Source organism: Lygodium microphyllum, chromosome 8 (genome assembly GCF_053477565.2).
Source record: "Lygodium microphyllum isolate KBCC chromosome 8, Lygodium_microphyllum_v1.1.10, whole genome shotgun sequence".
NCBI lineage: Eukaryota > Viridiplantae > Streptophyta > Polypodiopsida > Schizaeales > Lygodiaceae > Lygodium > Lygodium microphyllum.
This window is the reverse complement of record NC_141142.1, coordinates 83,819,833-83,847,756: the sequence shown is the minus strand read 5'-3', so window position 1 is coordinate 83,847,756 and position 27,924 is coordinate 83,819,833. Positions and strand designations below refer to the sequence as shown.

The 27,924-nt window shown below is 38.4% G+C and overlaps 1 protein-coding gene and 1 pseudogene across 1 annotated transcript; one reads left to right on the top strand and one right to left on the bottom strand.

Moving 5' to 3' along the window:
- Positions 1 to 5,872: 5,872 nt before the first annotated feature.
- LOC148032517 (gibberellin receptor GID1C pseudogene) lies at positions 5,873 to 7,752 on the bottom strand (annotated as a pseudogene).
- A 13,953-nt stretch (positions 7,753 to 21,705) lies between these two features.
- LOC148032516 (putative inactive methylesterase 20) lies at positions 21,706 to 26,495 on the top strand. The gene is made up of 5 exons (XM_087683934.1): positions 21,706 to 21,747; positions 24,524 to 24,775; positions 24,882 to 25,025; positions 25,420 to 25,551; positions 26,448 to 26,495. The coding sequence occupies exons 1-5, from the start codon at positions 21,706 to 21,708 to the stop codon at positions 26,493 to 26,495; spliced, it is 618 nt and encodes a 205-aa protein (XP_087540060.1).
- Positions 26,496 to 27,924: the final 1,429 nt, after the last annotated feature.

Genomic DNA, 27,924 nt, shown 5'->3' with positions numbered 1-27,924 from the left:
CTAGCAAGGTCTATCTTGCATTTTCATCCTTCTATCTTCGTTCATGCATCTCTTTCAGAGAGGAAATATCCTCTGTATGGTTCTTCCTCAAATAGTATGAACAAAAGGCTAGTTGGTTTTCGAGTAATGTCCCGCTTGATGACACTTTCTGCACCATGTATTAGAGCGCATCACATCTCTTCCAGCTCTCGTAGGGGTAGATATATTGGCGGTATTCACCTTCAACATCTGTAGATGCTTTGCAATCACATCCATAAGCTCTTTCTTGATACTTGCAACTAAGTTGAATAAGTAGTCCTTCAGATTTTGACCTCCTAAAGTGCTTGTAGTAGGATTTTGGGAAGCTTCCGTAATTACTGCATACATGGTTGAGTTGATCCAGAGGGTCCTGTGTTTTGGTTCTGATTCAGAGCTCCTGCTGAGACTTGGGATTGTTGATTCCAATTGGTAGGGTTCCAATGTTGTTGAGTCGCCATTGGAGAAACTATTTGAGGCCATTATTGTTGTGGTTGAACCATCATTTGAGGCACTATCATTTGTGGTGACCACAGTGGATTAGGTGCATTATACTGCAACATTGTTTGCATCTGGGGATAGGGGTAGGAAACTATCCATGGAACTGCATTTGGTGGGTATACCATTCTTGGCATGGGAGAAGATAAGACTCCTCTTCTTGGAGTCATTGAAAACCTTGCTTCAACTTCATCATACAACCTTGCACCTTTCATTGCAGCTTGTAGATTGACTGGTCTTCTCAATTCCATGAACTTGCAAACTTTTGGTTGTAGGCCTCTGAGAAACACTCCTTTCTAAATGCCTTCATCCAAAATGGTTAGTCCATCTCTTCAAGATGGATTCCATTCGCGAGGCACAAGCTTCTACTCTTTCTCTAGAGGACTGACTTAGGTTCATGAACTCCTCTTGCATTCGCTCTTCAAAACCTTCACGCCTGAATTTAGTGAGGAAGGTCAACTTTAGGTCGTTCCATGTGCCAAAAGTTCCTACTTCTTGTCTCTCATATCACTGAAACGCCGTGCCCTTGAAAGTGGTGGGGAATATTGCTAACTAAAGCTCAGGGGTTCTGGCATTGTTAGCCACACATGCTACCATAAATTCTACTATATGAAGATCAGGGTCTTCATTGTACTCTCCCTTAAAAACTGGCAATGGGACTATGTTTGTTGGCCTATCATCAATATTTCTAGGATGAATCTGACTAGGAAGGGGACCTTGAGTTGTCATGGGGAGTTTTGTAAAGAGTGCTTTTAGGGCATCAAAGGAGGCTTCTGTTGCGAGCTCGTTCTCAGCTTTGATTCTTGCCTTCTCTCTTCTCACGTACCTCTAGACTCGTTCTAATTCTTACCTCTTGATTGCATCATTCATCAGAGGGTTAGCTCCAACCAGTTGGTCTGTACTTAACATGATAGTATTAGAGAGGGCTTCAGTCTCTGGGGGATTCCCTAGCCAACATCTCCTCTACTTCCTTCTTTTCAACATCTCTGAATTCGGATTTCAAACCACTACAGAGGGGGAGATATTCCATTCTGAAAGTATCAAAACTCATTCTTCTTAGGATTGTTGTTGTACCATTATAATAATGCCAGTTTCTGAGGGTTTCAATAGTGTATGTTGTGAAAAACACTCTGTCTACCAACTTCCAGTGGGTTGCTAATTGGAGAAACAGAAGATTGTTAGTGCACCAAGCATCCCACGTATCTTGCTATTGAGCATCCACGAACAAATTCCAACTCTTTTCCTTCTTGTTTTCGTGAACATCCACAGACCACGACTCCTGAAGCTTCTTCACAATCTCCCACTTGATGATGTCTGGAAACTTCTCAATGAATACCAAATCTTCCATGGAAAGTCATTCTCTTTGTTTCTCTTCTTTAGTTTGTTTCCAAACAATTTTCCACCAAGATGCAAGTTTCTGTTGCTTCAACAACAAGAGGAAACAGCACCACATAGAGCATGCATCATGATGGTTATATGTTTCCGCCATTGTGGGATGAACTTCTTGTGAAAAGTGGCTTTGATAATGAGAATCTCCAAATCTTCAGTGGAAGAAGGATCTTTGCAAACATCCATTGAATTCTCCTCTTCTTGGCAATGCCATTTCCTTCATTTTCAGCCTCTTCTGATGCTTGTTGATGGCAAGTTTCCCCGGCTGCACACCAAAAACATGGAGCCCCAAGAGGAACACCAAGGAAAAGGGGATTCTACTGTAAGAAAATCTATCTTGTAACATCAACAAGCTTTTATTTCATTCTTTTGATGACCCAAACAAAGAAAACAACAATTCTTCATGCAACATCATAGTAGATATCTCCCACGGATTTGATAGAATCAACCATAATCTTCAACATCTTCATAGAATCCTTCAATAGAACAAGGAACATAAAGGAATACACCATCTTTGAATGAAAATCAATCACATATTATTCATCTTCAATGTCTTCATAGTTCTCTCTCTCAATCTCTTATATACAGATACACTGTTTTGATAGAATTGACTCTCTTACTCTCTCTCTCTCTCTCTCAAAGTAATACATCATCTCCTCACTACAATACTCTCATAATGACTCTCAATAATCCTTCTTAGGTCGTGGATACACCTCTCAAGAGGTATGTCTGATGGGAAGAGGCACCAAAGCCACTACAATGTCTCTTCATAGCTCACTACTGTCAATGTCACTCCAGTCTTCTCTTCAGTCTTTAGCAACAGCTTCTTCCACTTGTTTTGGCTCTTTTGAACTTAGATTCATCATTTCCAAAAGTTAGAAAACTTTCCCAAAGTCACACATACATTCTAAAAAACACTTACAAAAGATCTATAGAACAGTACAGAATAGGAACAGAGTAGATACAGAGGTGAGATAGAGTAGATACTAGAGGCTTCACAGAAGGTTTACAGAGGGTTACAGAAGGTCATTAGAGAATAGTAGATCCTCATAATTCATACTAAAACCATTCCAAACTATCAAAAACTATTCAATAAGCTTTCAAAAGATTTCAACCTTCATCAATCATCAATCCATGCTTCATACAAAAGGAAATCAGAACAAAACAAAAGCTATACAGAAGGTATTAGAACCTTAACAGAACCTATTAGAACATCACAGAGCTTCATATCTCCACTAAAAATCATCATGAGCTTCCAAAACATAATCAATATCATCCAAAAAACTCCCAAACACTTCCATTAACAACCATACATCACTCTAAATCCATCAAAAATCAATCATTCAAACCTCAAAAACAACAAAAATCAGTCAAAAATTCAATCTTTTTCTACTCTCAACATATGTGGATGTGGATGTGGCCCTCTCATGTAAGTGTTTATTTTAGTGATTTTGAAACAATGTAGTATTATTCTCTTGACAAAAAATAAAAATATGATACATGCTTGGATTCTTTTGTGCCTTGTTTTTATGCTTCTTTCGATGTCATCAACATTTCTATGTGTAAGACTTCATTTCAATAATTTTTGTTACAAAGAATAAATCCAAGTTTTGTATACCTTCAAAAGTGGTATTTACCATTTCATAAAGGATTACAATCTTGAATATTGTATCTTATTGTTATTTTACCTATGCTTATATTTTTCTCTTTTCAAATTTATTTTGAGATGGTCTCCAATGAAGTCAGAGGTGTAGATACACCTTCTTATGAGAAGATATTTGTACCTCCATTATCAAATAGTCGTGATCCAAATAAAAAGTACAGGAGAAAATATTTGATTACATATTATCGTAGTACACAAAATCAAATTTATTGTGCAAATCAAGCTACTGTAAGATAGCTAGCGGATGAAATAAGTAGAGGAAAGTATGAAGATCTGTGATACAAGCGTGATCTACAACAAGAAATAAAGGATCACATTTAATCAAAGCATCATGGGATTAGGCCACTTGAATTTCTAGGGCCAAGTTATATTTGGAAAAAGGAAGATATCTATGTTATTTCTTTTGAAATATGCAAACAAATAGAAAGTCCAAGAAACAAAAGATGAAGTGCTTGATGGAGAGCTCCTCTATGGTATGCTCTTTTACATATACTACAACTTAATTTAGTTTTTATCTTACTAATAAAATAATTTTCTTGTATAAATCAAGTAATTCTATGATTGGAGAAAATAGTAAAGATGATCAAGGAGTTCAACACGTTTATTTTAAAACTTTTATCACCTTTTTTGAGTGATGTTGTCTTAAATTATGATTTTGATGATATAATTGTGTTAATACATATTATATTTATGTTTTTAAAAATATTTTTACATTGTAGAAATCGTGAGTTTCTATCAATGAAGAAAATGATTATTTGAATCTTAATATATGTAAAACATTAGAATGTCAACAAAACTTGCTCATCACTGATCATTAATTTTTTTAATATTTATGTATTTTATTTCATTATTAAATTTTACTTTAACCAAGATGGAGATTGAGGATTTTTATTGTCTAGAATTACCTTCACATGCACAACATTATGCAAATCATGTTGAAATTGATGAGATTTTTGATACGGTGAGTATGATATCTATAGTCATGTTCAGTAATTTTTTTTGGATCATTTTACTAATATATTTTATTTTATTTTAGGGATGACATGTTCAATAAGTATAAGTCATTTATGGATCTTCTTGAAAATAAATTAATTATAATAAGTCCAAGGTCAAATGCTTCAGGATAGGATATGGTAGTTAGAAGTTTTACCCCTAGAGAAAGAGGTGTTAGCAATGTCCTATATTCATTGGGCAACTAAGAGAATTGAAAAATGCAAAGCTAAAGTTAGAGATAAAGAGATCAAAGTGGCCCAATAGTTGAGCCCTTAAGGTTGCTCATTAATACCCAATAGCACACATAACTTATGAATACTACAAGAAATCATTTGAAGCATAGGCCAAAGGAACTGACTCAAGATATATATTCTTAAAGACATGATAGTGTATATTGTTACTAATTGAGGATGATGGTAAACTCTAGCTCATGTTGCATAGTTGATGCATTTACATCTCCATATCCTCCTATCTCTCGATATTAGAGAAGGGAATAATTATCATCATGCTTTTTTGTTCCATACTCGGGCCACACTTTTTTTCCAAATTGAGCGCCTTTTCATCCCCATGCTCCCATCCTACTTCATCAAGTCTTGGAATACCTTTTTCCCACCACATTCCTTGTCTTCATATTTCTCTAATGCATCTAAATCTTATTCAATATGATTTCTTTTGTTGTATCCTTCACATGTCAATTATTTTGTTACTCTATATACATTTGTCAATGAATAGAAGAATAAGTAAATGTTTTTATTCGGAGGGAAGCTATCTCCTTACACTTAGTCATGCAAAATGCTTTCAAGATCTCCCATGTATACTTCTTTTGAGAGATGAAGATTTTATTAGGCTCTTGGAAGACTTCAATCTCTAAACAATAGAGCAACCAGCCCAAGTCTGTTATTTCAAACTCAGAGCTCAAAGTCTTTCAAGTCTAATGGATCATATCTTCATAGTCACATATAATAAGAAGGCCATCTACATATGGGACAATCAGTATAGACTTTTCACCATCTATGTAAACATAGAAGGTAGCAATTCAGGCATATCTTTTGAAATTCAAATCTAAAAACAATATATATGTCCGTTGATACCATGCTCTAGGTGTTGAACAATGCGCGAGGGAGACGAGGAACGGAGGAAGAGAGAGGAAAAGAGAGACAAGAGACACCGAAAGTGGAACCCCAGAAGTGTGTCAACTGATCACACATGATAGGAATATATAGAGGGGACCTGGGGCGCTATATATAGACATACTATATATAGCTAACAGGGGCACTATATATAGATAGACTATATATAGCTAACACCCCCGCTCAAATAAAGGTCCCTTACTATGGATGAAAAAACCCTTGGGGACTCAAGGGAAAAACCCACAGCTCTATATAGGCCTACCATTATATTAATATTCAAAATATAAAAATACAAAGTTGAACTTACAAGAGCCTATTCATAGGCATCAAAGAAGCTACATCACTCGTGATTTACAACATCAACGGAGAAGGACCTACATCACTCCTGAATTACAACAGCCTATTCAGAGGCATTAAAAGAGCTTTATCACTCCGAAATTCCTGCAACTGAACTTGGGATGTAAGCAGTATATCTGTCACATCAAAACTTAAAGAAAAACGTTACAGTGACATTAGAACAACACAAGGTCTACAGAGACGGTTCGCGACGCCGCTCTATAGACAACATAACACATGTGGGGCCCCATGAATAGAATATAAATAAAATGATTTGTCATCAGCTGGAATATAGATGCTCATCAGCTGGAAAGAATATAAACGTAATAATGTGTCATCACCTGGAATATAGACCCTCATCAGCTCGAAAGAATATAAGCCTTGAGTGGCAATGCCATACAGGCAATCTAGCAAGTGCTTCCAACTGTGTATGTTGTTGACGATAACGTGGAAGCTTTCCTCAGAGCTGAAATAAAATGGAAGAACCTCACAGGCTACTTTGGTGACCAGTTTTCCCAATACTTTGAGTGCTTCTGCACTTGAGTCTTGCGCATTGTTGTCCTTTGTCATGCTTATTCTAATGACCCCCAGAAGCAAGAACATTCCAACAAGACAAAAGTCCTGGAGGATGGATTTTCGCAAAGGGCGAGGGAACCGAAGGTTGTTACATAATGGAGTTGCCAATCTTGAAGAATGTCTAGGCCCCCAATGACCACCAAGCAAGAAGGAAGATTTAGTTCAGCCAACTGTGGTGCCAGGGGAGAGAAAGATTACAAGCAAGGTGCTCTGTGTTTTCCCCGATAGGAAGAAAAGCTTGCCAATACCAATCTCTATCCCTTATTGTAACAAAGTACCTACCATCCAATAATTTCTCTGCAGAAGTCCTCTGTTGTCCTCCAAACATAGACATTAAGAGAATCGTTCCTGTAAGATGTATGCCATCTTCTGAAGCCCTAACTCCAACATTGTGGGCTATGTTCCCCCCTGAACTGTCTCCTGCAAGAATGCATTTGTTTGAGCAGCAACCCAGATAAAGAAGATATTATCTCCCCATGTCACTCCTTGCCCATCTCACACATGTCAATCCATCTTCATATGATGTTGGATACCTGTGCTCGGGTGCTTGTCTAAAACTGAGGGAAAGCACAACATCAACAGCATTACAGGTCTTTGCTAACCTCCTGCACATCGCATTGTATATGGCACTATTGGCAGAGGAGTGGGCAAAGCTTCCCTCATGGAAAAAGATGATTAGAGGCCTCAATAATGGCATACGTCCTTCATCCTGTACTGATTTTACACCTGTGTCTACATTCAGATCATTAGTACTGCCATTCATAAGGAGATCTACCATCCAAAATAGGCGACCCCACAGGTGAGTTGCTCTTTCTATGATCACATCAACACTAGCAATGCCTTCGACAGGTATTGCGTTTGCAGCTACTTTTCTGTCTAGGAACTCGGCAAGGTGATGGTCAAGAGTTCCATCTGGCCTGCGAAGAAGACTGTACAACACCTTGAAATTGAAAATCAGGACATATGTTGTTAAGGGGACAATTGCGTTTGACTGTGTAGAAGCGAGTGCATAGTCTGCAATAGCTGCGGTAGCCATGGAAGAGTTGCATGAAACCCCGCGAATCAAGAACAAAGGCTGGCTAGAGCACCCGTCTTGGTGAGGCTGGACGAATCTGGCATCCATCCTCCAAACAGGGCAGACGAAGCTCCACCCGTTCCTTCCTCTACTTCTCCATCAGTTTTTCCCACGCAAGATGCGGGGGACGCAGTACCTCCCACGGAGCACAAGTTAGACGACTCCATCGGTCCTATTGAGGAAGCCAAAGACTTGGAGCCTGCAGCGGACCATGCCGCTGTCTCGCGTAATACTGTAGCGGAGCCAGATTCACATGAAGCAGATGGTGATGAAGCGCTTGCACCTCATGAAAATGACGTTCGTAATTCTGAGCAGGAGGCTGAAAAGCCTGAACAAGATCTTCCACCCGTGTCTTCTTCGCTTGCTTCTGAGATTGTGGAATAGCAGGAGCCACAAAAGCTGGACCTGGAGCTTGAAAAGCAAGAGCTAGAGAAGATGGGCCCAAGCACCCGTCTTGGTGAGGCTAGACGAATCCGGCATCCATGGCATCAGAATGTCGAAGGGGCTGCTGTTGTGACGGTCGGCTTCTTCCACCGCAGTGCTAGCATGTGCGTCCCTTCTCCACCAGGGCCTCTGAGCATGCCTCCCTTTATCTCCATCTCTCCCTGAGCCTCTGTGTCCGTGTCCCTTTCTCTCTCGCGCGCAGGCAGAGAGTCTCTCTATGGAAGAGTCTGAAGGTAAAAATCTGGAGAGGGAGCGAGCAGGCACGTGCAACAAGCTCCCAATCTGCGCTTCCGCTTCCACTACCGAGAGGTGAGAGCGAGACATGCTCGTTGCCAACATCTGCACCTCTGCTTGCTGAGATTGTCCGCTATTGGGGTTGCAGAGGCCGAGGGGAGTCAATTTGAGGTCACAACAGCTGGGGCGTATTTGTGCGCTCTGATACGATGTTGAACAATGCGCGAGGGAGACGAGGAATAGAGGAAGAGAGAGGAAAAGAGAGACAAGAGACACCGAAAGTATAGGGGCTTATTTCAACCCATTCAATGGCTTCTTTAGCTTAAAAACTTTGTTCTCAAAATGGGGGAGCTCAAACCTTAGTAGTTGAGCCACACACACATCCTCTTGAAGTCACCATTCAAGAACTCAAATTTAATATCCACTTCATAAATTGACCACTTCTTATGAGTGGATACTGCAAGTTTTGTGTGAATAGTAGTCATTCTAGCAATTGCAACAATTGACTCTTGAAAATCAAATCCTTCAACCTATGAAAATACCTATGCAACTAGTCTAGATTTTTACTTTTTTAAGCTTCCAAAAGCCTTGTACTTTACCTTTCAAAGCCACCTAATGCTAACTAGCTACTCTCCATTGTTGTGTCGCTATGTGGACACAATATGAAAAAACTAGGAGTGCATCATCATCTAGCTTTCTTATGAATCCAGAGAGTGAATGTCATCTTAGTCAATAGTCTTAGTCTCCATAGTATGGTTAGTTACAAAATATAGGATTTTTGGACAAGTTAAACCTACTTTTAATATTTTGGATATTATTTCTTATAAATATCCTAAAAAGGTGTAGAAAACTTCTAGAATAGAGTGACATGCAAAAATAAAGTGGCTTTTTAATGAGTTTTGGGAGATCTCATGCAAAAAAGAAGGGGCTTCCAAATTCACTCGGTACACGATCACAATTTTTATAGGCATCAAACAACACTCCCTGAACAAGGAGAAGATGAAGGAGCGATATGGGAGAATTTTGAGTAGGTATCGTAGGGTTTTACCCCCCTTTTAGAGCCAACAGAACCAATAGATTTGCTATTTAATTAGTAGAGAAGAAACTATTTTTTGGTGCATGTCTTTGCTCTAGTAGGGAGCTCTAGGAGATCTAATGCTTGGAGATTACTTTTGAGTAGTCTCAGACAAGGATTTTTTTAATCTTCTTAGGTTCTATCAATACATAGTGCTTTGATTCATTGATATTCATCTTTATCTTGTGTACCTCCTGTCTATTTTTTTTCTTCTCTTCTATCTTATATTATCTACTTCTTTCTCTCTCTAATCTTTGGTGGATATGACTTTTCGACTAAAACCCCTCCAACATTGGTGAACTTGATGTGAAAGATTATCAAAAGGAAAGATATGATGGGAGAATCTTCAAGCATGATTTCTAATGATATTTTACAACAACAAGTAATGCAAAATATGATTATGCTTATGCAGGTACAAATATAACAATAGGTGATGCATGCTTTTGATCAAATAAAAATTGTTGTGATGAGTGCTCTGCAAGCAGTAGAGTGTGAGATGAAGTTATTTAATGGCAAGAATATATCTATATATTTTCATACCTATGCTCAAAAGATGGAGTACTTTGGGGTGGCTCAACTTGCATGGAGCCAGTATTTTGTACGAGGATCACTATTTATGGATTGAAAGTACGAGTTATTGAATTGTACATGTAGGATGCTAACTAGATAGCTTTCAAGAAGACACTCATGGAAGAATTTTACATTTAAGACACTAGTTTGATTACCTACAAGACTTTTGAGGAGTGGGTTCTAAAACCCAATAAAGGTCTTGTGGCTACAAATTTATTAAGATAATTTGAAAGTTGGTTTCAATAGTAGACCTTGTCTAATGATTTATTTTGATAGTTTGTAGCATGAAATGAAGGATTGTGTTGCTTATCAGGAGTCCTTGGCCATGAGAGCTCACCTTTTGGAAAGATGGCAAGATCCATACACAATAAACTAGATTGCCTCTTTCTTTGAATTTTGGAAAGAGAGGTATGCAAAAGTTATTAAAAGACTTGGTTGTTCGAAATGCTTATGCAGTTGTACATGCTTCTACTTTTGATCTATAGTTGGATAGAATGCATGGCCAAGTGACGACTGGTCCAAAGGATACAATATGGACACATGCTTTGCATGTAGTTGAAAAGAGGAAAGTTATTAATAGTAAAAGTCTCATGTAGGGCAACACATTCATGACATAATTGGCTAGGAATCATCGGTAGATGCATATTCAGTGTATGCATATTTAGAAAAGGTGCAAAACACGGATGTACTTATTGAAGAGAAATAAAAGAGAGATGAAAATAATGCAGGGACATCTAAGAGAGTGATAAGAAAAAGTGTGGATTACCCTAAAGCTACAAATCAACCACCTCCTAAGCATGTAATAAAAGAGATTGTACATGAGCAAAAACATGATAGTAGATAAGAGGACAAAAAGAAAGGCAAGAAGTTGGGATATAAGCTGCAGTCTAATATTGAGATAGCCACAGATCTTAAGAAGGTTCTGAAGAACAGAGTTTGAATAATCGGGTGGAATTCCCCTTGGCAGAGGTGCTTGGCATTGCCAAGCGGGAATTTCATGACAAAATCATTGACATAATTAAGTGGAAGCATTAGTTTCTTGGTGATACTACTAGTGCATTGCTACAAGTTAAAGAGAAAACATATTTTTTGGGAAATCGAGCTGAATATGAGCATGATGTAAGTACTGGTTTATCTATGCAGGATGGTGGTAATTAGTGGTCAGCATGTGAAAAAGAGAAGAAAGTTGTTGAAAATGCATTATCTTGTAGCAATATGCAAGGTGGAGTAAGGCAGATGTAACAATATGGGAAAGAGACTCTAGGATTTGTTCCTCAGAGTTATTACACAATAAATCACTAGGCAAGGTCTATCAATGAAAACAATAGTGAAAATAGGGGAGCGTGAAACTCCTTGTGTTACTTTGGTTGACCACCATGAGTTTGAGATTAATGTCATTAAGCGTGGATTGTATGAGAATGGTGCATGATCTATGGACATTGATCATGGTTGGAATATGAGGACTACAAATAATTCTTTGGGGGAGCTCTGTGCGACATGTCCTAATGTAAAAGTGATGATTGATGATGTATAAGAAGAGTAATACTTCTTTGTGCAAGATTGTTCCTCATATGCAATGATTTTGGGATAGGCCTATATTAGAGGAGTACGTATGGAAACAAAAGTACTTGGTAATGGTTCGGCTTATGCAAGAGTTAGAAGCAAGGATGGGAGAAAATCATTCCAATTTCTTACCATTTGTGTTAATCATCCTAGGAATGAGAGTCTCCTTTACCTCCAAATGCAAGCGAATTCAAAGACCCAGATTCTCATTGAGCACTGTTGTCATACGTGGCTATAGTAGTGCTATTTAAAGAATGTGCTCACCTCTTGATGGAATGAAGCATGTATTTACTATTGGTTATTCTCATGGATTAAATAGTTCGTGTTGGTTTAAACCTATGGAGAGGTGCTTGGCAATGCCAAGTGAAAATCTCATGACAAAATTATTGACATAATTAAGGGGAAGCGTTTGTTTCTTGGTGATACCACTAGTGCATTGCTAGAAGTTAAAGAGGAAATTGGTTTTTTTGGGAAATCGAGTTGAATATGAGCATGATATAAGTATTGGTTTATCTATGTAGGATGGTGCTAATTAGCGGAGAGCATGTGGAAAAGTGAAGAAAGTAGCTGAAAATGCATTATCTTATAACAATATGCAAGGTGGAGTAAGGCAGATGCAACAATATGGGAAAGAGACTCTAGGATTTGTTCCTCAAAGTCATTACACAATAAATCACTAGGAAAGGTCTATCAATGATAGTAGTGAAAACAGGGGAGCGTGAAACTCCTTGTGTTTCTTTGTTTGACCACCAAGAGTCTGAGATTAATGTCACTGAGCGTGGATTGTATGAGAATGGTGCATGATCTATGGACATTGATCATGGTTGGCATATGAGGACTACAAATAATTATTTGGGGGGGCTCTATGCTACATGTCCTAATGTAAAAGTGATGATTGCTAATGTATAAGAAGAGTAACACTTCTTTGTGCAAGATCGTTCCTCATATGCAATGATTTTGGGATAGCCCTATATTAGAGGAGTACGTATGGAAACAAAAGTACTTGATGATGGTTATGCTTATGCAAGAGTTAGAAGCAAGGATGGCAGAAAATTAGTCCACTTTCTTACCATTTGTGTTAATCATCCTAGGAATCGGGATACACTTTGCAAGTCTCCTTTACCTCCAAATGCAAGCGAATTCAAAGACTCGGATTCTCATTGAGCACTGTTGTCATACGTGGCTATAGTAGTGCTATTTAAAGAATGTTCTCACCTCTTGATGGAATGAAGCATGTATTTACTATTGGTTATTCTCATGGATTAAATAGTTCATTTTGGTTTAAGCCTATGGAGAGCTGCTTGGCATTTCCAAGCGAAAATTCCATGACAAATTGATTGACATAATTAAGAGGAAGCGTCTACTTCTTGGTGATACCACTAGTGCATTACTACAAGTTAAAGAGGAAATAATTTTTTGGAAAATCGAGCTGAATATGAGCATGATGTAAGTACTGGTTTATCTATGCAAGATGGTGCTAATTAGTGGACAATATGTGGAAAAGAGAATAAAGTAGCTAAAAATGCATTATCTTGTAGCAATATGCAAGGTGGAGTAAGGAAAATGCAACAATATGGGGAAGAGACTATAGGAGTTATTCCTCAGAGTCATTACACAATAAATCACTAGGTAAGGTCTACAACTAAAACGGTAGTGAAAATAGGGGAGCGTGAAACTCCTTGTGTTGCTTTGCTTGACCAAGGGTTTGAGATTAATGTCATTAAGCGTGGATTGTATGAGAATGGTGCATGATCAATGGACACTGATCATGGTTGGCATATAAGGACTACAAATAATTCTTTGAGGGAGCTCTATGCTACATGTCCTAATGTAAAAGTGATGATTGGTGATGTATAATAAGAGCAACACTTCTTTGCACAAGGTAGTTCCTGATATGCAATGATTTTGGGATAGCCCTATATTACAGGAGTACGTATGGAAACAAAAGTACTTGATGATGGTTTTGCTTATGGAAGAGTTAGAAGCAAGGATGGGAGAAAATTAGTCACATTTCTTACCATTTTTGTTAATAATCCTAGGAGTCGAGATACACTTCTAGAGTCTCCTTTACCTCCAAATGTAAGCTAATTCAAGGATCTGGATTCTCATTGAGCACTACTATCATACGTGGCTATAGTAGTGCTACTCAAAGAATATACTCACCTCTTGATAGAATGAACCATGTATTTACTATTGGTTATTCTCATACATTAAAAAATTCATGTTGGTTTAAGTATATGGAAGCTATGTGCAAGGTTGAATGCCTATCTATGAAGCGGGCTACTAAGGAACTAAGAGCATTGGGGTTGTTAACTAAAAATGAAGACATTTTAGGCCTCTTTTTTGGACTCAATATTATTGACATTATGGCTAAAATTTCAACAACTATACATGCAAAAAATGATGCTGAAATAGAGTGTTATCACCATGTTCTTTGGACATGTATGATGCTATAGCATTGTTTGCTCAACAATAATGATTACCATGGTTTAAATTAGTTGTGGAGACAAAGTATAAGATGTTGAAAAAAGATGAAACTAGTTGCTTTGTTGCTTTCACCAGATAGTGAGGGTCTATATGAGAAAGTGTCAAGGTAGCAAGGTTTATGGGATCCTAAAGATATAGGTCATCATTTTATAGTTAAGACATTGCACAAATTGAAAGTTGGTGCATAAAGGTTTCTTCTGCTTATTGAAAGAGGTTTTTATATGCAAATTTTGGCTAGGCATGGGAAAGCATTTGCATTTCAACTAGTTGACATAAGTTTTGTGGATCTGAATGTTGTCTCTCCAATAGTAATATTTACTGTGCCACATGTACCATGGAGCTTCACATGAAGATCTTGTAGCCCTCTTTAGCCCCATACTCAAATCATTGGTTTACTATGCCCAAAAAGAATGGGGCTTTGAGGTTTATTCAAGACTAGCAGTTGATCAATAAAGTAACCATAAGAAATGTGGGAGCATGTCCTGTGGTTTATGAATTTGCATAGGCTTCCACAAGCAGAGCAATCTATTCTTTGGGTGATCTTTACTTGGGATATGATCACTTTTAGCTTCTTGTAGCTGATAGTAGGGATATCACAACCATAAAAACTCCCTTGGGGTTAGTACAAATGTGTACTCTCCCATAGGGTGCAAGAAACTCAAGGGCACACATGACAAATGCTATGAATAGGGTGCCCATGGATTTTATACCACAATTGACAATGCCCTTCTTGGATGATGTTCCAATCAAAGGGTGTGTAGTGGATGAAAAGAATGAAGACATGGATGCTCATGGGTGTAGACACAGTTTGTTGCAAACCATATTTTTTATTGTGAAAGGATTTTTACGTGTTTAGAAGAGGTGCATTTAACTCTTTCTAGACAAAAGTCTATCTTTGGAGTTCAAGAGGTTTTGATTGTTAGGTATACGTATGGGCCCCATGGGCGAAGACCATCATGAGTGCAAATAGATGGGATTGATAGAATGCAAGATGTATGCACGAATCTATCTAAGGTATGTAGATTCTTGGGTGCATGTGTGTTCTATTTGATATGGATTCCTCACTTTGCACATGTAGCTAATGCTCTATATAACCTTTGGAGAGAAGGTCACAAATTTCACTAGGAAAGGAAGAATTAGAAAGCAATGAAGAAATTGAAGCAGCTCTTGAAATATGCTCCTACATTGAGAAAGGTTGATTATTCATATGGAAAACCTATCATTATTACTGTTGATATGAGCTCAATACGGATTGGAGGGGCAATTGGGCAAGATGATGAGGAAGGGCAAAGATATGCAATTTGGTTTGGTGCTAAAGTATTGATCGAATGATAGATAAGGTATGCACATGGAAAAAGAGAATTGAGGGGAATTGAGACAGCCCTAAAATGTGATAAGGATTATTTTATGGATGCTGGTGTAGTCATTGAGACTAATTATTTGCCAATATTGGGTATGATTACTAGTTGTGCTACCTCACACACTGCTATGCTTTAGTGTATTGCATACATCAAATCTTTGAACCTTGAATTTCAACATATTGTAGTAAGTGATAACCCAATGGCAGACATGTTATCTCGGGCATACACAATGAGAACAAAGATGGAATGATGTATGAGGATGAAGAATATGACTTTCTTGTAACTGAAAATGATGTTTTGATTGGTGAAATTGAATTGGCAACCATTGTAGCTACATGTATAGCTCTCATGAATGCAAGGATAACATTAAATGCGGTAAATATAGTAGCTCATTTATCAAGTACAAGTGTTGTAAGAGTGAATTTAGTAATGTAAGGAGTTGCTACAACACTAATAGAACCTTGGACAGCAAATAGAAGACACTTTAGATGTTATGTATCTTGTGTAGAAGTGTTTCTGGAAGAAAAATATGTAGGAGAGTGGTTGAGAACTGTTCAATACCTCTACACATTAACAAAAGGAGATGAGTGGTTGGATGAGGAGTTTAAGAAGATCAAGATGAAAGCCTCTGGGTTTTTCTTAAAAGATAGGTACTTGTGGAAACATGCTAAGAAGAAACAGGGTATGCCATTGTGAGTTCTCGGTGATAGAGCTTTACAAGTAAATGTCATGCAAGAATTTCATGAAAGCTTATGGGTTGGCCATAGAGGTGTTTGGGGTACTTTTGCAAAGATAAAATAAAGATATTGGTGGCAGGGCATGTATAAGGATGTCGCTCACTTTATGGAAACATGTATGACATATCAAATGTATTCATCTGTGAGACATCCAAATGGATTGCAACCCGCATATCCCTTGTCTTTTCATTTTAAGTGGGTGGTGGATTTAGTCGTGATGCCTATAGGTCTTTGGAAAATGAGATATCTCTTACTTGCCTGTGACGACTTGACTAACCAAGTGCAAGGGATAGCTCTACGTACCAAGACAACAAATGCAATGTGTACTTTTGTCTTAGAAGAGATTTTTTGTCAATATCACTATGTGGGAAAAATTACAACAAATAGGGGCAAACTGGATGCAAATGAGGCCCATGATTTCTTTGCATGGTTGGGGATAAAGCTTGCTTTAGCTTCATCTTATAACCCTGAAGGAAATGGAAAAAGTGAAAGAGGTCATCCACCTATTATAAAGGCATTAGCAAAAGCATATGGAGAGAAGGTAAAAGAGTAGCCACGATTACTCCCTTATGCTTTTTGAGCTGATAGAACAATTCATAGTGGTGCTACAAGATATATGCCTATTGAATTGATGTACGAATAGAAGAGATCATAGACACATGGAGTGTGCTACCTTGGGAAGATAAGTTTAATCAAGAGGAGTTATTGGCCTTACGTATTAGATAGTTGGAAAGAAAGTTAGAAGACATAGAGGCAGCTATTACAAAGTTAAGGGTAGCAAGGATACAGAGCAAGAAATGATTTGAAAAAATACATAGATTGAGGCCAAGAACTATACAAGATGGAGATTGGGTGCTGGTTTATGATAATAGTTTCGACAACTAGCATAGTGCTATACATAAAGTCTCCAAACGATAATTCAGACCCTATGTGGTAAGATAGGTGTTTGATAATGCTACTTATCCATTAAAAGAGCTAGATGGTGTTGAGATATCGAGTTCCACTCGTGATACGCCAAGGTGACCGTTGTGTATTTATGTCACCGGCTTGTCAGTTGCAGACGCGGTTGGTACACCGCCCATGAATAATAGCTACATGATAGCTATCCTTATCTACTCTAGTTTGTGGCTCAGTTAGTATGCCACCTTAGTTAGTTGAGTTTGGTTTGAGACCCATATATAGGGTTCTTCTATTTCTTTGTACTAGAGTTCTTTTGGCTTACACAACTAAGAAGAGGAAAACTGTTTTCAGCCTCCACCCTTGTGTGTATTCCCCCATTGTGCAAGCAAGAAAGCTTCAAGTGAGACTCCTTCCTTCTCTCCCACAATCTTGACATGGTATCAGAGCCTTGTTCGTGGTAAGGAGCTCAAGAAAGCAAGCCAAGCTTGCGGTGTTCTGGTAAGAGGAGCAGTGTTGCTTTCATTTTCTGTTTTGGGAGCAGATCTCTGCAGGTAGCACAGTCGAAAATTACAAGAGTGCAGTATCTCAGATTGAGACGCCCTTCGCGATGAAGCAAGAGGGCAGTATATGCTGCGGGAAAGGGCTTTAGCCCTTGGCAACCCTATTTTTTTTATTTGAGGCCATTTCGGGGCCTGTTTTGGAGGCGAAAATTTTCTGCACGCACTCAAGAAAAGGCCCAGTTTTATGCTGTGCAGCCACTGTTCTACAGGTCGGTGAAAAGTTACTGTAGAAATTGCATTGTATGCTTGTGTGCAGAGACATTGGGAGTTACAGAATCATCCTTGGTTCCTGTTTATGCAAAATCGTCACTAGGAAGTGACTGTGTGGTCAAATACCACTTTCGCCAGTTTTGCAGATTTGCCCTTGTGAGGGTGAAGCTGTGTTTTCTGCAGTGACAGAATTTTTTGCAGTATTCTGTAATGGCATCTGATTCTCTTTCACAGATTGTAACTGAAAAGCTTGACAAGAAAAACTTCCAAGCATGGAAGTTTAGAATGACGAATTTCCTTATGGGAAAAGGATATTGGGAATTTGTTGCAGGAAATGAAGAAGAACCAGTTCTTCCTGATGTTCCCAATCAACAGCAAATGCAGGCATTTAAAGCATGGCATGAGAGAGCCAGGAAAGTTATGTACTGGCTGTCTATCAGTATTTCAGACTCTATGATTGTGCATATTCAGGATGCAAGTACGCCAAAGGAGGCATGGGATACTTTGTCAAAAATGTATAGCACAAATACGCAAGCCAGGAAAATGCAGCTCAAGCAAGAGTTGCATAATGTGCAAAGAGAAAATATGAGCATCAATGACTACCACATGAAGGTGAAGAAGATTGCAGATGCACTTGCTTCCATTGGATCGCCAGTGGAAGATGATGATTTAGTTTCTGTGACCTTGAATGGTCTAGGAAAGGATTATGCACAGTTTCGGACATCCATTTCAGTTCGTGAAAGATTTCCTGATTTTGAGGAGTTGATTGCTCTTCTAATTTCTGAGGAGCAGAGAAATGGTGGTGCATCTTCTTCAGGAGGAACTTCGAAGGAAGCTGTCTTCTACTCAAATGCTGGAAGAGGTAGAGGCAGAGGTAGAGGAGGCCGATTTGGAGGCCGTGGTAGAAATCAGAATATGCAGCAAACTCAAGAAAACCAGTCCTATGGAGGAGGACGTGGTAACTCTAGAGGCAGGGGGAGCCAAAGAGGTCGTGGTGGATGGCAAAGAGGCCAAAATACAAATAGTAATATTGAATGCTACTACTGTGGTAAAATGGGTCATATGGCTAAAGACTGCTATAAAAAGCAGAATGACATCATGAATGGAAAACTGCAACAAGAAAATTATGCATCTTCTAGCAGACATGGTGATGACAGAAATGAGCATTTGTTCATGGTGCAGCACATGAACAATTCTGTGACAAGTGCAGAAGAAAGCAATGATGTATGGTATGTTGACTCGGGTGCATCAAACCACATGACAGGTCATGCAGAATGGATGGAGGATGCAAGGAAAATGGAAAAACCAGGATTTGTGGAGACTGGTGATGATACTGCACATCCTATTGTGCAGATTGGAAAAATTCCCTTGTCTATGCAGGATGGGAAAAAGAAATACATGTCCGATGTATTTCATGTCCCGAATATCACCAAGAATCTGGTTTCTGTTGGTCAAATGGTTGAGCAGGGCTTGCAGGTCAGATTTAATCCTCATGGATGCTTTGTTGAGGATATGAAAAATAAAGGTCGCTTGATAGCAAAAGGAAAGAAGAAGGGCAGAATGTTTACGTTGGATGTAGACATGTCTGAATTGAGTGCAGCAATGTTTGCACATGGGACCGGTGTAGTTGCAGATATTGATATCTGGCATAAACGCATTGGTCATGTTAATGTACAGCGACTTAAATCAATGCAGGCCCAAAATATTGTTACAGGATTTCCCAAATTCAAGGTTGCAGAAATGCATAAGGTATGTGAAGCTTGTCAGTTTGGAAAATAGGCAAGGAAACCATTTCCTAGACATGTTCAAGAGAGTGAGAAGCCATTGGAATTAATCCACTCTGATGTGTGGACTACTAAAGCTACATCTCTTGGAGGCTGTCATTATTTTGTCACTTTTATTGATGACTATAGCAGAAAAGTTTGGGTGTATTTTATGAAAAAGAAAAGTGAAGTTTTTGGGCATTTCAAAACTCTTAAAGCTATGGTTGAAAAAGAAACAGGCCTGCAAATAAAATGCCTAAGGTCAGATGGAGGGGGAGAGTACCTCTCAAATGAGTTTGCAAGGTTCCTGCAGGAGCATGGCATAAAGCAGCAATATTCATGCAGTCATACCCCACAACAAAATGGAATTGCAGAAAGGAAAAACAGGCATATAGGAGAGGTATCTCGTGCCATGCTCAATGAAAAAGACTTGCCAGATTTTTATTGGGCTGAAGCAGTTGCTACAGCAGTCTACATAATGAACATGACTCCCCACTGCAGCAATACATGGAATGACTCCAGAGGAGAGATATACTGGTAGGAAACCAGATATTTCTCATTTGAAAATTTTTGGTTGCATTGTCTATGTACATGTGCCAGATGAGCTGAGATCCAAGTTGGATCCAAAAGCTGAGAAGTGCATCTTTATTGGTTACTCTCTGCAGCAAAAAGGGTATAGATGCTATAACCCTTCTACTCGTAAGTTTACAGTGAGCAGAGATGTTGTTTTTGATGAGATGAGTAGCTGGTATAAACCAGTAAATGTGATTGATGATGTAGATGCACAAAATGGTAATGCTGCACAGAATTCACAGCAGCAGTCACAAAATATTAGTGGACCTGGAGCGTCCTCTAGCAGTGGTTCACATTCTTCGCCATGGACAAGCAGATTGAGATCAGGAGAATCTTCTCAAAGCAATGCAGATAGTGGTATGCAGGTATCACGAAAAGGAAAAGAGAAGGTTGATCAGCCCATGTTTGATGTGAATGCAGGTCACTCTTATGTGGATGGTGAATCCAGTGGCTCAGAACAGAGCATTGATGATGAGTTGGGTATTCCTTCTATTGTTACACCTGGAGTAAGGAAGACCAGGGATGTTTTGAGAGCACCTGGGAGTGAACCTACTTTACGCAGGTCTACAAGAGCTAGGTATCCTGTGGATAGGCCGAAATATGATGGATTTACAGCCATTCACTATGCATATATGGTTAAAGTGATACAGGAACCAGAACCCACATCTTTTGAGAAAGCCATGGGAAAAGAAAAATGGGAGAAAGCCATGGATGAAGAAATGGATGCCTTGGAAGAAAATGCTACATGGGAGTTAGTACCTTTGCCTAAAGGTAAGAATGCAATTGGCTGTAAGTGGGTTTATAAGGTGAAGCACAATGCAGATGGTTCTATGAACAGATACAAGGCAAGATTAGTAGTCAAGGGGTATGCACAAACATATGGCATTGACTATGAAGAAACATTCAGTCCAGTTGCAAGGATGGCAACTGTAAGAGCAGTCATTGCTATGGCTGCATCAAAGGGATGGTCTTTACATCAGATGGATGCAAAGAATGCCTTCTTGCATGGTGATTTGCAAGAAGAGGTATATATGGAGCAGCCACCAGGTTATGTGCATGCTGTTCATCCTGAGTTTGTTTGCAGGTTGAAGAAAGCCTTGTATGGCTTGAAACAAGCACCTAGAGCATGGTCTGACAAGATAGGGCAGTATCTTGTCACTATTGGCTTTCAGATTTCCAAGGCATATTTCTCACTTTATGTGAGAAAAACAGAGAAAGGTATTATGCTACTTGTTATTTATGTTGATGATTTGATTATGACAGGTGACAGTGATGAAGATATCCTTCATGTGAAAATGCTATTGAAGCAGAAGTTTGAGATGAAGGATTTGGGAGAGCTGCGTTATTTCTTGGGCATTGAGGTGATTAGATCACCAAGTGGGATACAGCTCTTGCAGAGGCAGTATGAATTGGACATGCTGTCCAAATATGGGATGACAGGCTATAAGCCTATTTCAGTTCCTTTGGAGTAGAATGTGAAGCTGAGCGCAAATGCAGGTGAGCTTCTGGAAGACCCTACTATGTATGGACGCATAGTAGGAAGCTTGATTTATATGACTATTACCAGACCAGATTTCAGCAATGCTGTTGGATTGGTAAGTTAGTTTATGCAGGCTCCAAGGAAACCGCATTTGGATGCGGCTAGATGCATACTTAGGTATGTGAAGTCCACATTGCAGTATAGAATATTTTATGAGACTGGGGTTCAGATACAGTTGCATGGATACACTGATGATGATTGGGCTGGTAGTATTTCTGATAGACGATCTACCAGTGGATATGTGTTCTCTTTTGGGAATGCTGCAGTCACTTGGAGTAGCAAGAAACAGCCTACAGTTGCCTTGTCGAGCACAGAGGCTGAGTACAGGGGTGCAGCAATGGCTGCATGTGAGGTAGCTTGGTTACATAAGCTACTTTATGATATGCATCAGCCTACAGATGGGCCAGTTGTCATTTATTGTGACAACATGAGTAGTATACACTTGGCAAATAACCCAGTCTATCATGCTAGAACAAAGCACATTGAGGTGCATTATCACTATGTGCGAGAGAGGGTTTTACTAGGTCTTATTGATCTAGTTTATGTCAGCACAGAGGATCAGGTAGCTGACATATTCACGAAGGCATTGGGTGCAGAGAAGCTGCGCAAGTTTAGAGACCTGCTTGGTGTGTAGGAATTGGGATTGAGCTCGAGGGGGAGTGTTGAGATATCGAGCTCCACTCGTGATACGCCAAGGTGACCGTTGTGTATTTATGTCATCGACTTGTCAGTTGCAGACGCGGTTGGTACACCACCCATGAATAATAGCTACATGATAGCTATCCTTATCTACTCTAGTTCGTGGCTGAGTTAGTATGCCACCTTAGTTAGTTGAGTTTGGTTTGAGACCCATATATAGGGTTCTTCTATTTCTTTGTACTAGAGTTCTTTTGGCTTACACAACTAAGAAGAGGAAAACTGTTTTCAGCCTCCACCCTTGTGTGTATTCCCCCATTGTGCAAGCAAGAAAGCTTCAAGTGAGACTCCTTCCTTCTCTCCCACAATCTTGACAGATGGGACATCCATAAAACTTCCAATAGCAAGGAAAAGAATCCAACTATTCAAGAGGTGGAAATGTATTGCTTATGAGTTGCCAAAACTAGAAGAAATAGTGGCCATGATACAAGGGCTAGCTAGGAAGATATGGAAGATGAAAAAGAAAAGGACATGGTTTCAAAGGATAAGGAGGACTCACAATCTAGTGAGTAAAAATTCAAAGGGGATGGATATCGTGTTGCCACATGGACACAGTGTGAAAAAACCTAGAGTGCATCATCATCAAGCTTTCTTATGAATCTAAAGAGTCAATGTCATCTTAGTCATTAGTGTTATTTTCCATAGAATGGTTAGTTCCAAAATACAGGATTTTTGGACAAGTTTAGCCTATTTTGGATATTATTTCTTGTAATTATCCTAAAAAGGTGTAGAAAACTTCTAGAACAGAATGACATGCAAAAAGCAAGTGGCTTTTTAGCTAGTTTTAGAAGATCTCATGCAAAAACGAAGGGGCTTTCGAATTTTCATAGCACACGATCGCAGTTTACAGGTAGCAAACAACACTCAAAACAAGGAGAAGAAGAAGGAGTGATCTGGGGAAATTTTGACTAGGTGTCCTAGAGTTTTACCCCCCTTTCAAAGCCAACAAAACCAACAAATTTACCATCTGAGCAATTTAGAAAAAACTATTTTTTGGTGAGCATTTTTTGTCTACCAAGGAGCTCTAGGAGATCTAATGCTTGGAGACTACTTTCGAGTAGTCCCTAACAAGGATTTTGTTTATCATCTTAGGTTCTATTAATACATTGTGCTTTAATTGATTGAGATTTATATTTATCTTGTGTATCTCTTGTCTATTTTTTTTCTTCTCTTCTATCTCATATTCTCTACTCTTCTCTCTCTAATCCTCGATGGATACAACCATGCGACTAAAACCCCTCCAAGGCATTCTAAGTTTCTAAGGTTTATAATTTTGTAGTTGTTGCTTACATAGATAAGTTTCTTGTGCTTATCCAAATCATGTAAGAGTTTATGGACACATTGCCCACCTTGCCCAGGATTGAGCTTAATGTTCAATTCAATATCTTTGTTTACCATTTCATTAGCCAATAGGGATCTACTTGGGTAAGAATATAGTACCACTATATTATGGCATCATGTGAATTATTTCAAATAATTTATTGAAATAAAATTTCATATCTAGAAACTTTTTCTCAACATAAGAAAAAAAAAACATATATAGGAAAATATTACCTAGCTAGAAACTTCTTCTCATAGGAAAAAATAGCCTATATAGGAAAATATTACTTATTTAGAAAAAAATTCAACACATGACGAGAAAAAGCCTATATAGTGAATTTTTAAAACCCTAATCTATATGGGAAGAGAGCGCCCTTTTTCCTAGGTCCAAAAATCCCTAAATGTGTGTAATTTTGTTTAGTAAATTAGGTAGGAAAACTCTTTTTCTCTTATCTAGACACAGTAGTCAAAAGCTCCTAGTGATTGATTAGTACAAGATAAGAACTAGCTTATACTCTAGTTATAATTATGATAAACCACACCAACAAGTTAGGGGTGAATGTGCATACTAATGAGACATGTTGTATCTAAGTTTGATGAGATGTGTGCATTTCTTCATAGGTTCTTATGACATGATGTAACCATCACCTTCCTCTTAAATTGAATTATAGCAAAAACTTTACATATTCCAGACATGTAGCATTGAATGTAAGTTGATTATGATTAGCTTATCTTCACAACTAGAATTTACATAGATACTTTGCATGCAACTAGTTTCTCATGTTTAGCCCTTGTATTTATGATTCTGAAAATAGGTACAAGTTGGTTTATCTCAAGATGGAGGAACAAGTAACCATTTTGTACTCATCCATGGTTTAAGCCATGGGGCATGGTGTTGGTACAAAACCATAACAATTTTACAAAGCAAGGGAAACAATGTGACTGCTTTAGATCTCACATCAAATGGCATCAACAAAGCAGTAGCAGACCAAGTGACTTCTGTAGCTCAATATATGAAGCCTTTGACAGACTTTTTACAGAACAACATTACAAATGTTGATGAGAAGGTTTGATTTGGTTGTCAATTTCCCAGTCACTTTAATTTGCTAGAGCCCATACATTACCTTTTGAATATACAACCACTTCTAATTTATTTAAATTTTAATATGTTAGGTTATTCTTATTGGACATAGCTTGGGAGGAGGTGCCATCTCTTATGCAATGGAACATTTTCCAAATAAAATAGATAAAGCAATATTCCTTTCTGGATTTATGCCAAGGAATGGGGAAAGCTATATACCCATACAAGATTTCGAGGTACTAGACATAAGACCCATGCTTTCTACAATGTGATAATTTATTTCATGTTTTATTGCATTTTATGACACTCATTTCATACATCAAGAACATCATGATTATCATAGCAATGCCTATGGTAATGAATTTAGATGTGCTTATGTTGCAAATATGTAAGCATGTCATGATGGAGTAGCCATGACTAATGAAAGCGTGATAGAAATTGTGAAGAAATTTAAAAAAAACTAAAAACAGAATTACAATTTTTTTGATGATGATCATGGCCCTAATTCTTGTGGTGGAAATTATTATGGTGATAATTAGAATCAAGCATAGTCATTGTGTCATATTTTATTACCATTATTTTATTGTGTGCTCACTTGATGTTTCTCTTGGAACTTCTTGAATTTTCTAGGTTTCACAAGAATTAATTCAAAATAGAGTTTTCCTATTCAATTTCGCAAATGGTTCTTCATCCGAGCCGACATCGGTTTATATTAATCTTGCAAAAGCTGCACAATATTTTTATAATAAAAGCCCAATCGAGGTAAGAATTCACTATTTGGTGCTCTAGCAAAATCTTAGTGCATGCATAACTTGGTTAATCAAATAATTTAAATACAAATCTAAGTCAAGGTTCTTATTCCTCTCCTACCCCTTCTTTTTGCAACATACATTACAAGTAAATGTAAAACAAGCAATGCATGTTTTTTGTTCCATTTTGTAATAACTACCAACATCTATGCTGCCATGTAGATACATAATTAGATTTACCTACCATATAGTTTGTATGAAAAATCTCATCATGTAGATTATAAACAAATGCAATGATTGTCTATAGTTGTGTTCCATGGTACGAAACTAAGTGGACTTATTCATTAATGTAGTCTGGATGCTCATTTGTGAATGTGTGCAAAAGCATGCAACCTTCCATATGCACATTGAGACGCCCATAAAAATGCAAGATTTACTAACAAATTATCCATATCTCCAAACTTTTAAAGAGGAACAAAAAGGTAAAGTTAAATAAATTACGAAACATAATATAGTTATAGAGCATGGGTATATAGTAAAAAAATTCAACTACAAATTCGAATGCTTAGTCCTTCATATTTAAAGTCCATAAATCTTACTCTTAGGAAATTTGTGTAGTTAGAAAAAACAAAAATCTAACAAATACCCTATATTCTTGGTATTGAAAATCACTTTTGAGTAAAAGTAACTTACTAAGAACTTATCAATAGCTTTTGTATTTTCTCAAGGAAATTATTTTAGGGTCTACATGACCTAGTCTCTAACAATGTTATGCAAAGAGTGGGAATTTTATTTATGAACAACATTCAAACTAGTCTTTTATTTTGACAAATGCATATTAACCTCATCAACAAAAACTAGTTTATCTAAAAATAGAGTAACAATATAAATTATTGGTGTTTTTTGCAGGATATAAATCTTGCATTCACATTACTGAATCCCTCACCTTATATGTAACGTGTCCACTAGTATCATCCAGGACACGTCTTAGCAGTCCATCGGAAAGGATGTCTAGAAAAACTCCACCCGGCACTCCCATGGAATGTTACGGGTTTTGCGATCTAGGTCTTCCCGCGTCTGCCACGTAGCGGAAGTATCTTGGCCGTTCCCACTTAGGATCGATTGAAATTAGGTTTTTCCTGATTGGTCATTAGCTAACAGCAATTAGCGTTAGACCCGAGTGAACTACTTTACGCAGAAACGTCAGGTCCGAAGCGGATTCACGCTGCACTTGGTTCAAGGAGAATGGGAAACGAGAGGGATGCAAGGCTCAACCTCTCTGCCATAAGGCATAGTCCCATTCCGTTCCCCTAAAACAACGTAAATCGGGTAAGACGTAACTCTAGGTCATCGCTCTCGTTATTCGTTTTGATGATGATGATCATCCCACTGTTCTTCGAGATTTTTGAGAAAAGTTCCCAGCTAATCGGGACCACCCAACTGTAGGACGGACCCATGGCCCATCCTCCGCACTTTCCTCGGTTTGTTTTAGTTATGTAATTATCTAACACATTAATTTGACATATAACAATCAGCTTATTTAATTAATCCTGTTAAGCACTGGTTCCTTCACATAATCTTATCACGTGACATAGGAAAACAATATCAAGCAAGTTCTTTTTTTAACATTTCATCATTTTATCTTTGAAATACAAGGAGTTTCCGCCCGTAGGCTTGTCCATAATCTACCCGAGGGCTATTCAGTAATCCCGAGGGATCACTATTCCAAGCTTCCGTCCATAAACTAGTATGCGGGCCTCGAGATCCAATCCCGAGTCACGTTAGCCTCTTGTGCAGGACCCGAAAGGCGAGGGATTTACGGCCAGAGCCCCCCTGGCACCCAAGCATCCTCCTGCTCCAAGTAGAACTCAACGGAGAGACCTCTCGCGGCGGGTTCGGTCCACGTTCCCAGCACGGTCAACAACCCCCTTGGTTAGGGTCAGGCAGGCAGTCGGGGGTAACTGAAGCTGCCTCTCCCTTCAGGCCTTCAACCTGAAGCATTAGATATCTTTTCATCCTTTAGTTCCTTGAGCAAATAATGCAAACAGTGCTTTCTAAACTGTTACAAGCACAATCAATTCCAGTGGTCATTTATTTGGCCAATTGCTAAGGAGTGAATCTTTCTCTCGGAATGCATCCAGCACTTGATCCAGGATCAATTGCGACTTGGCAAGATCCCCAAGGGTTTTTTTTGTTAACCCTATATCCTTGGGTTAGGGCCGTACCCTACTAACCCAACTTAACCAATACCTTAAGTTCTATTAGCAGTAAATATGTTATTCCAATTTACTAATTGGTCTTTTGCTTCCAAGCAAATATCTAATCCTCGTATCTTGGTCACTTTACCCAAGAAAGGTACTATATCACGACGATTATTTCTCCTCTT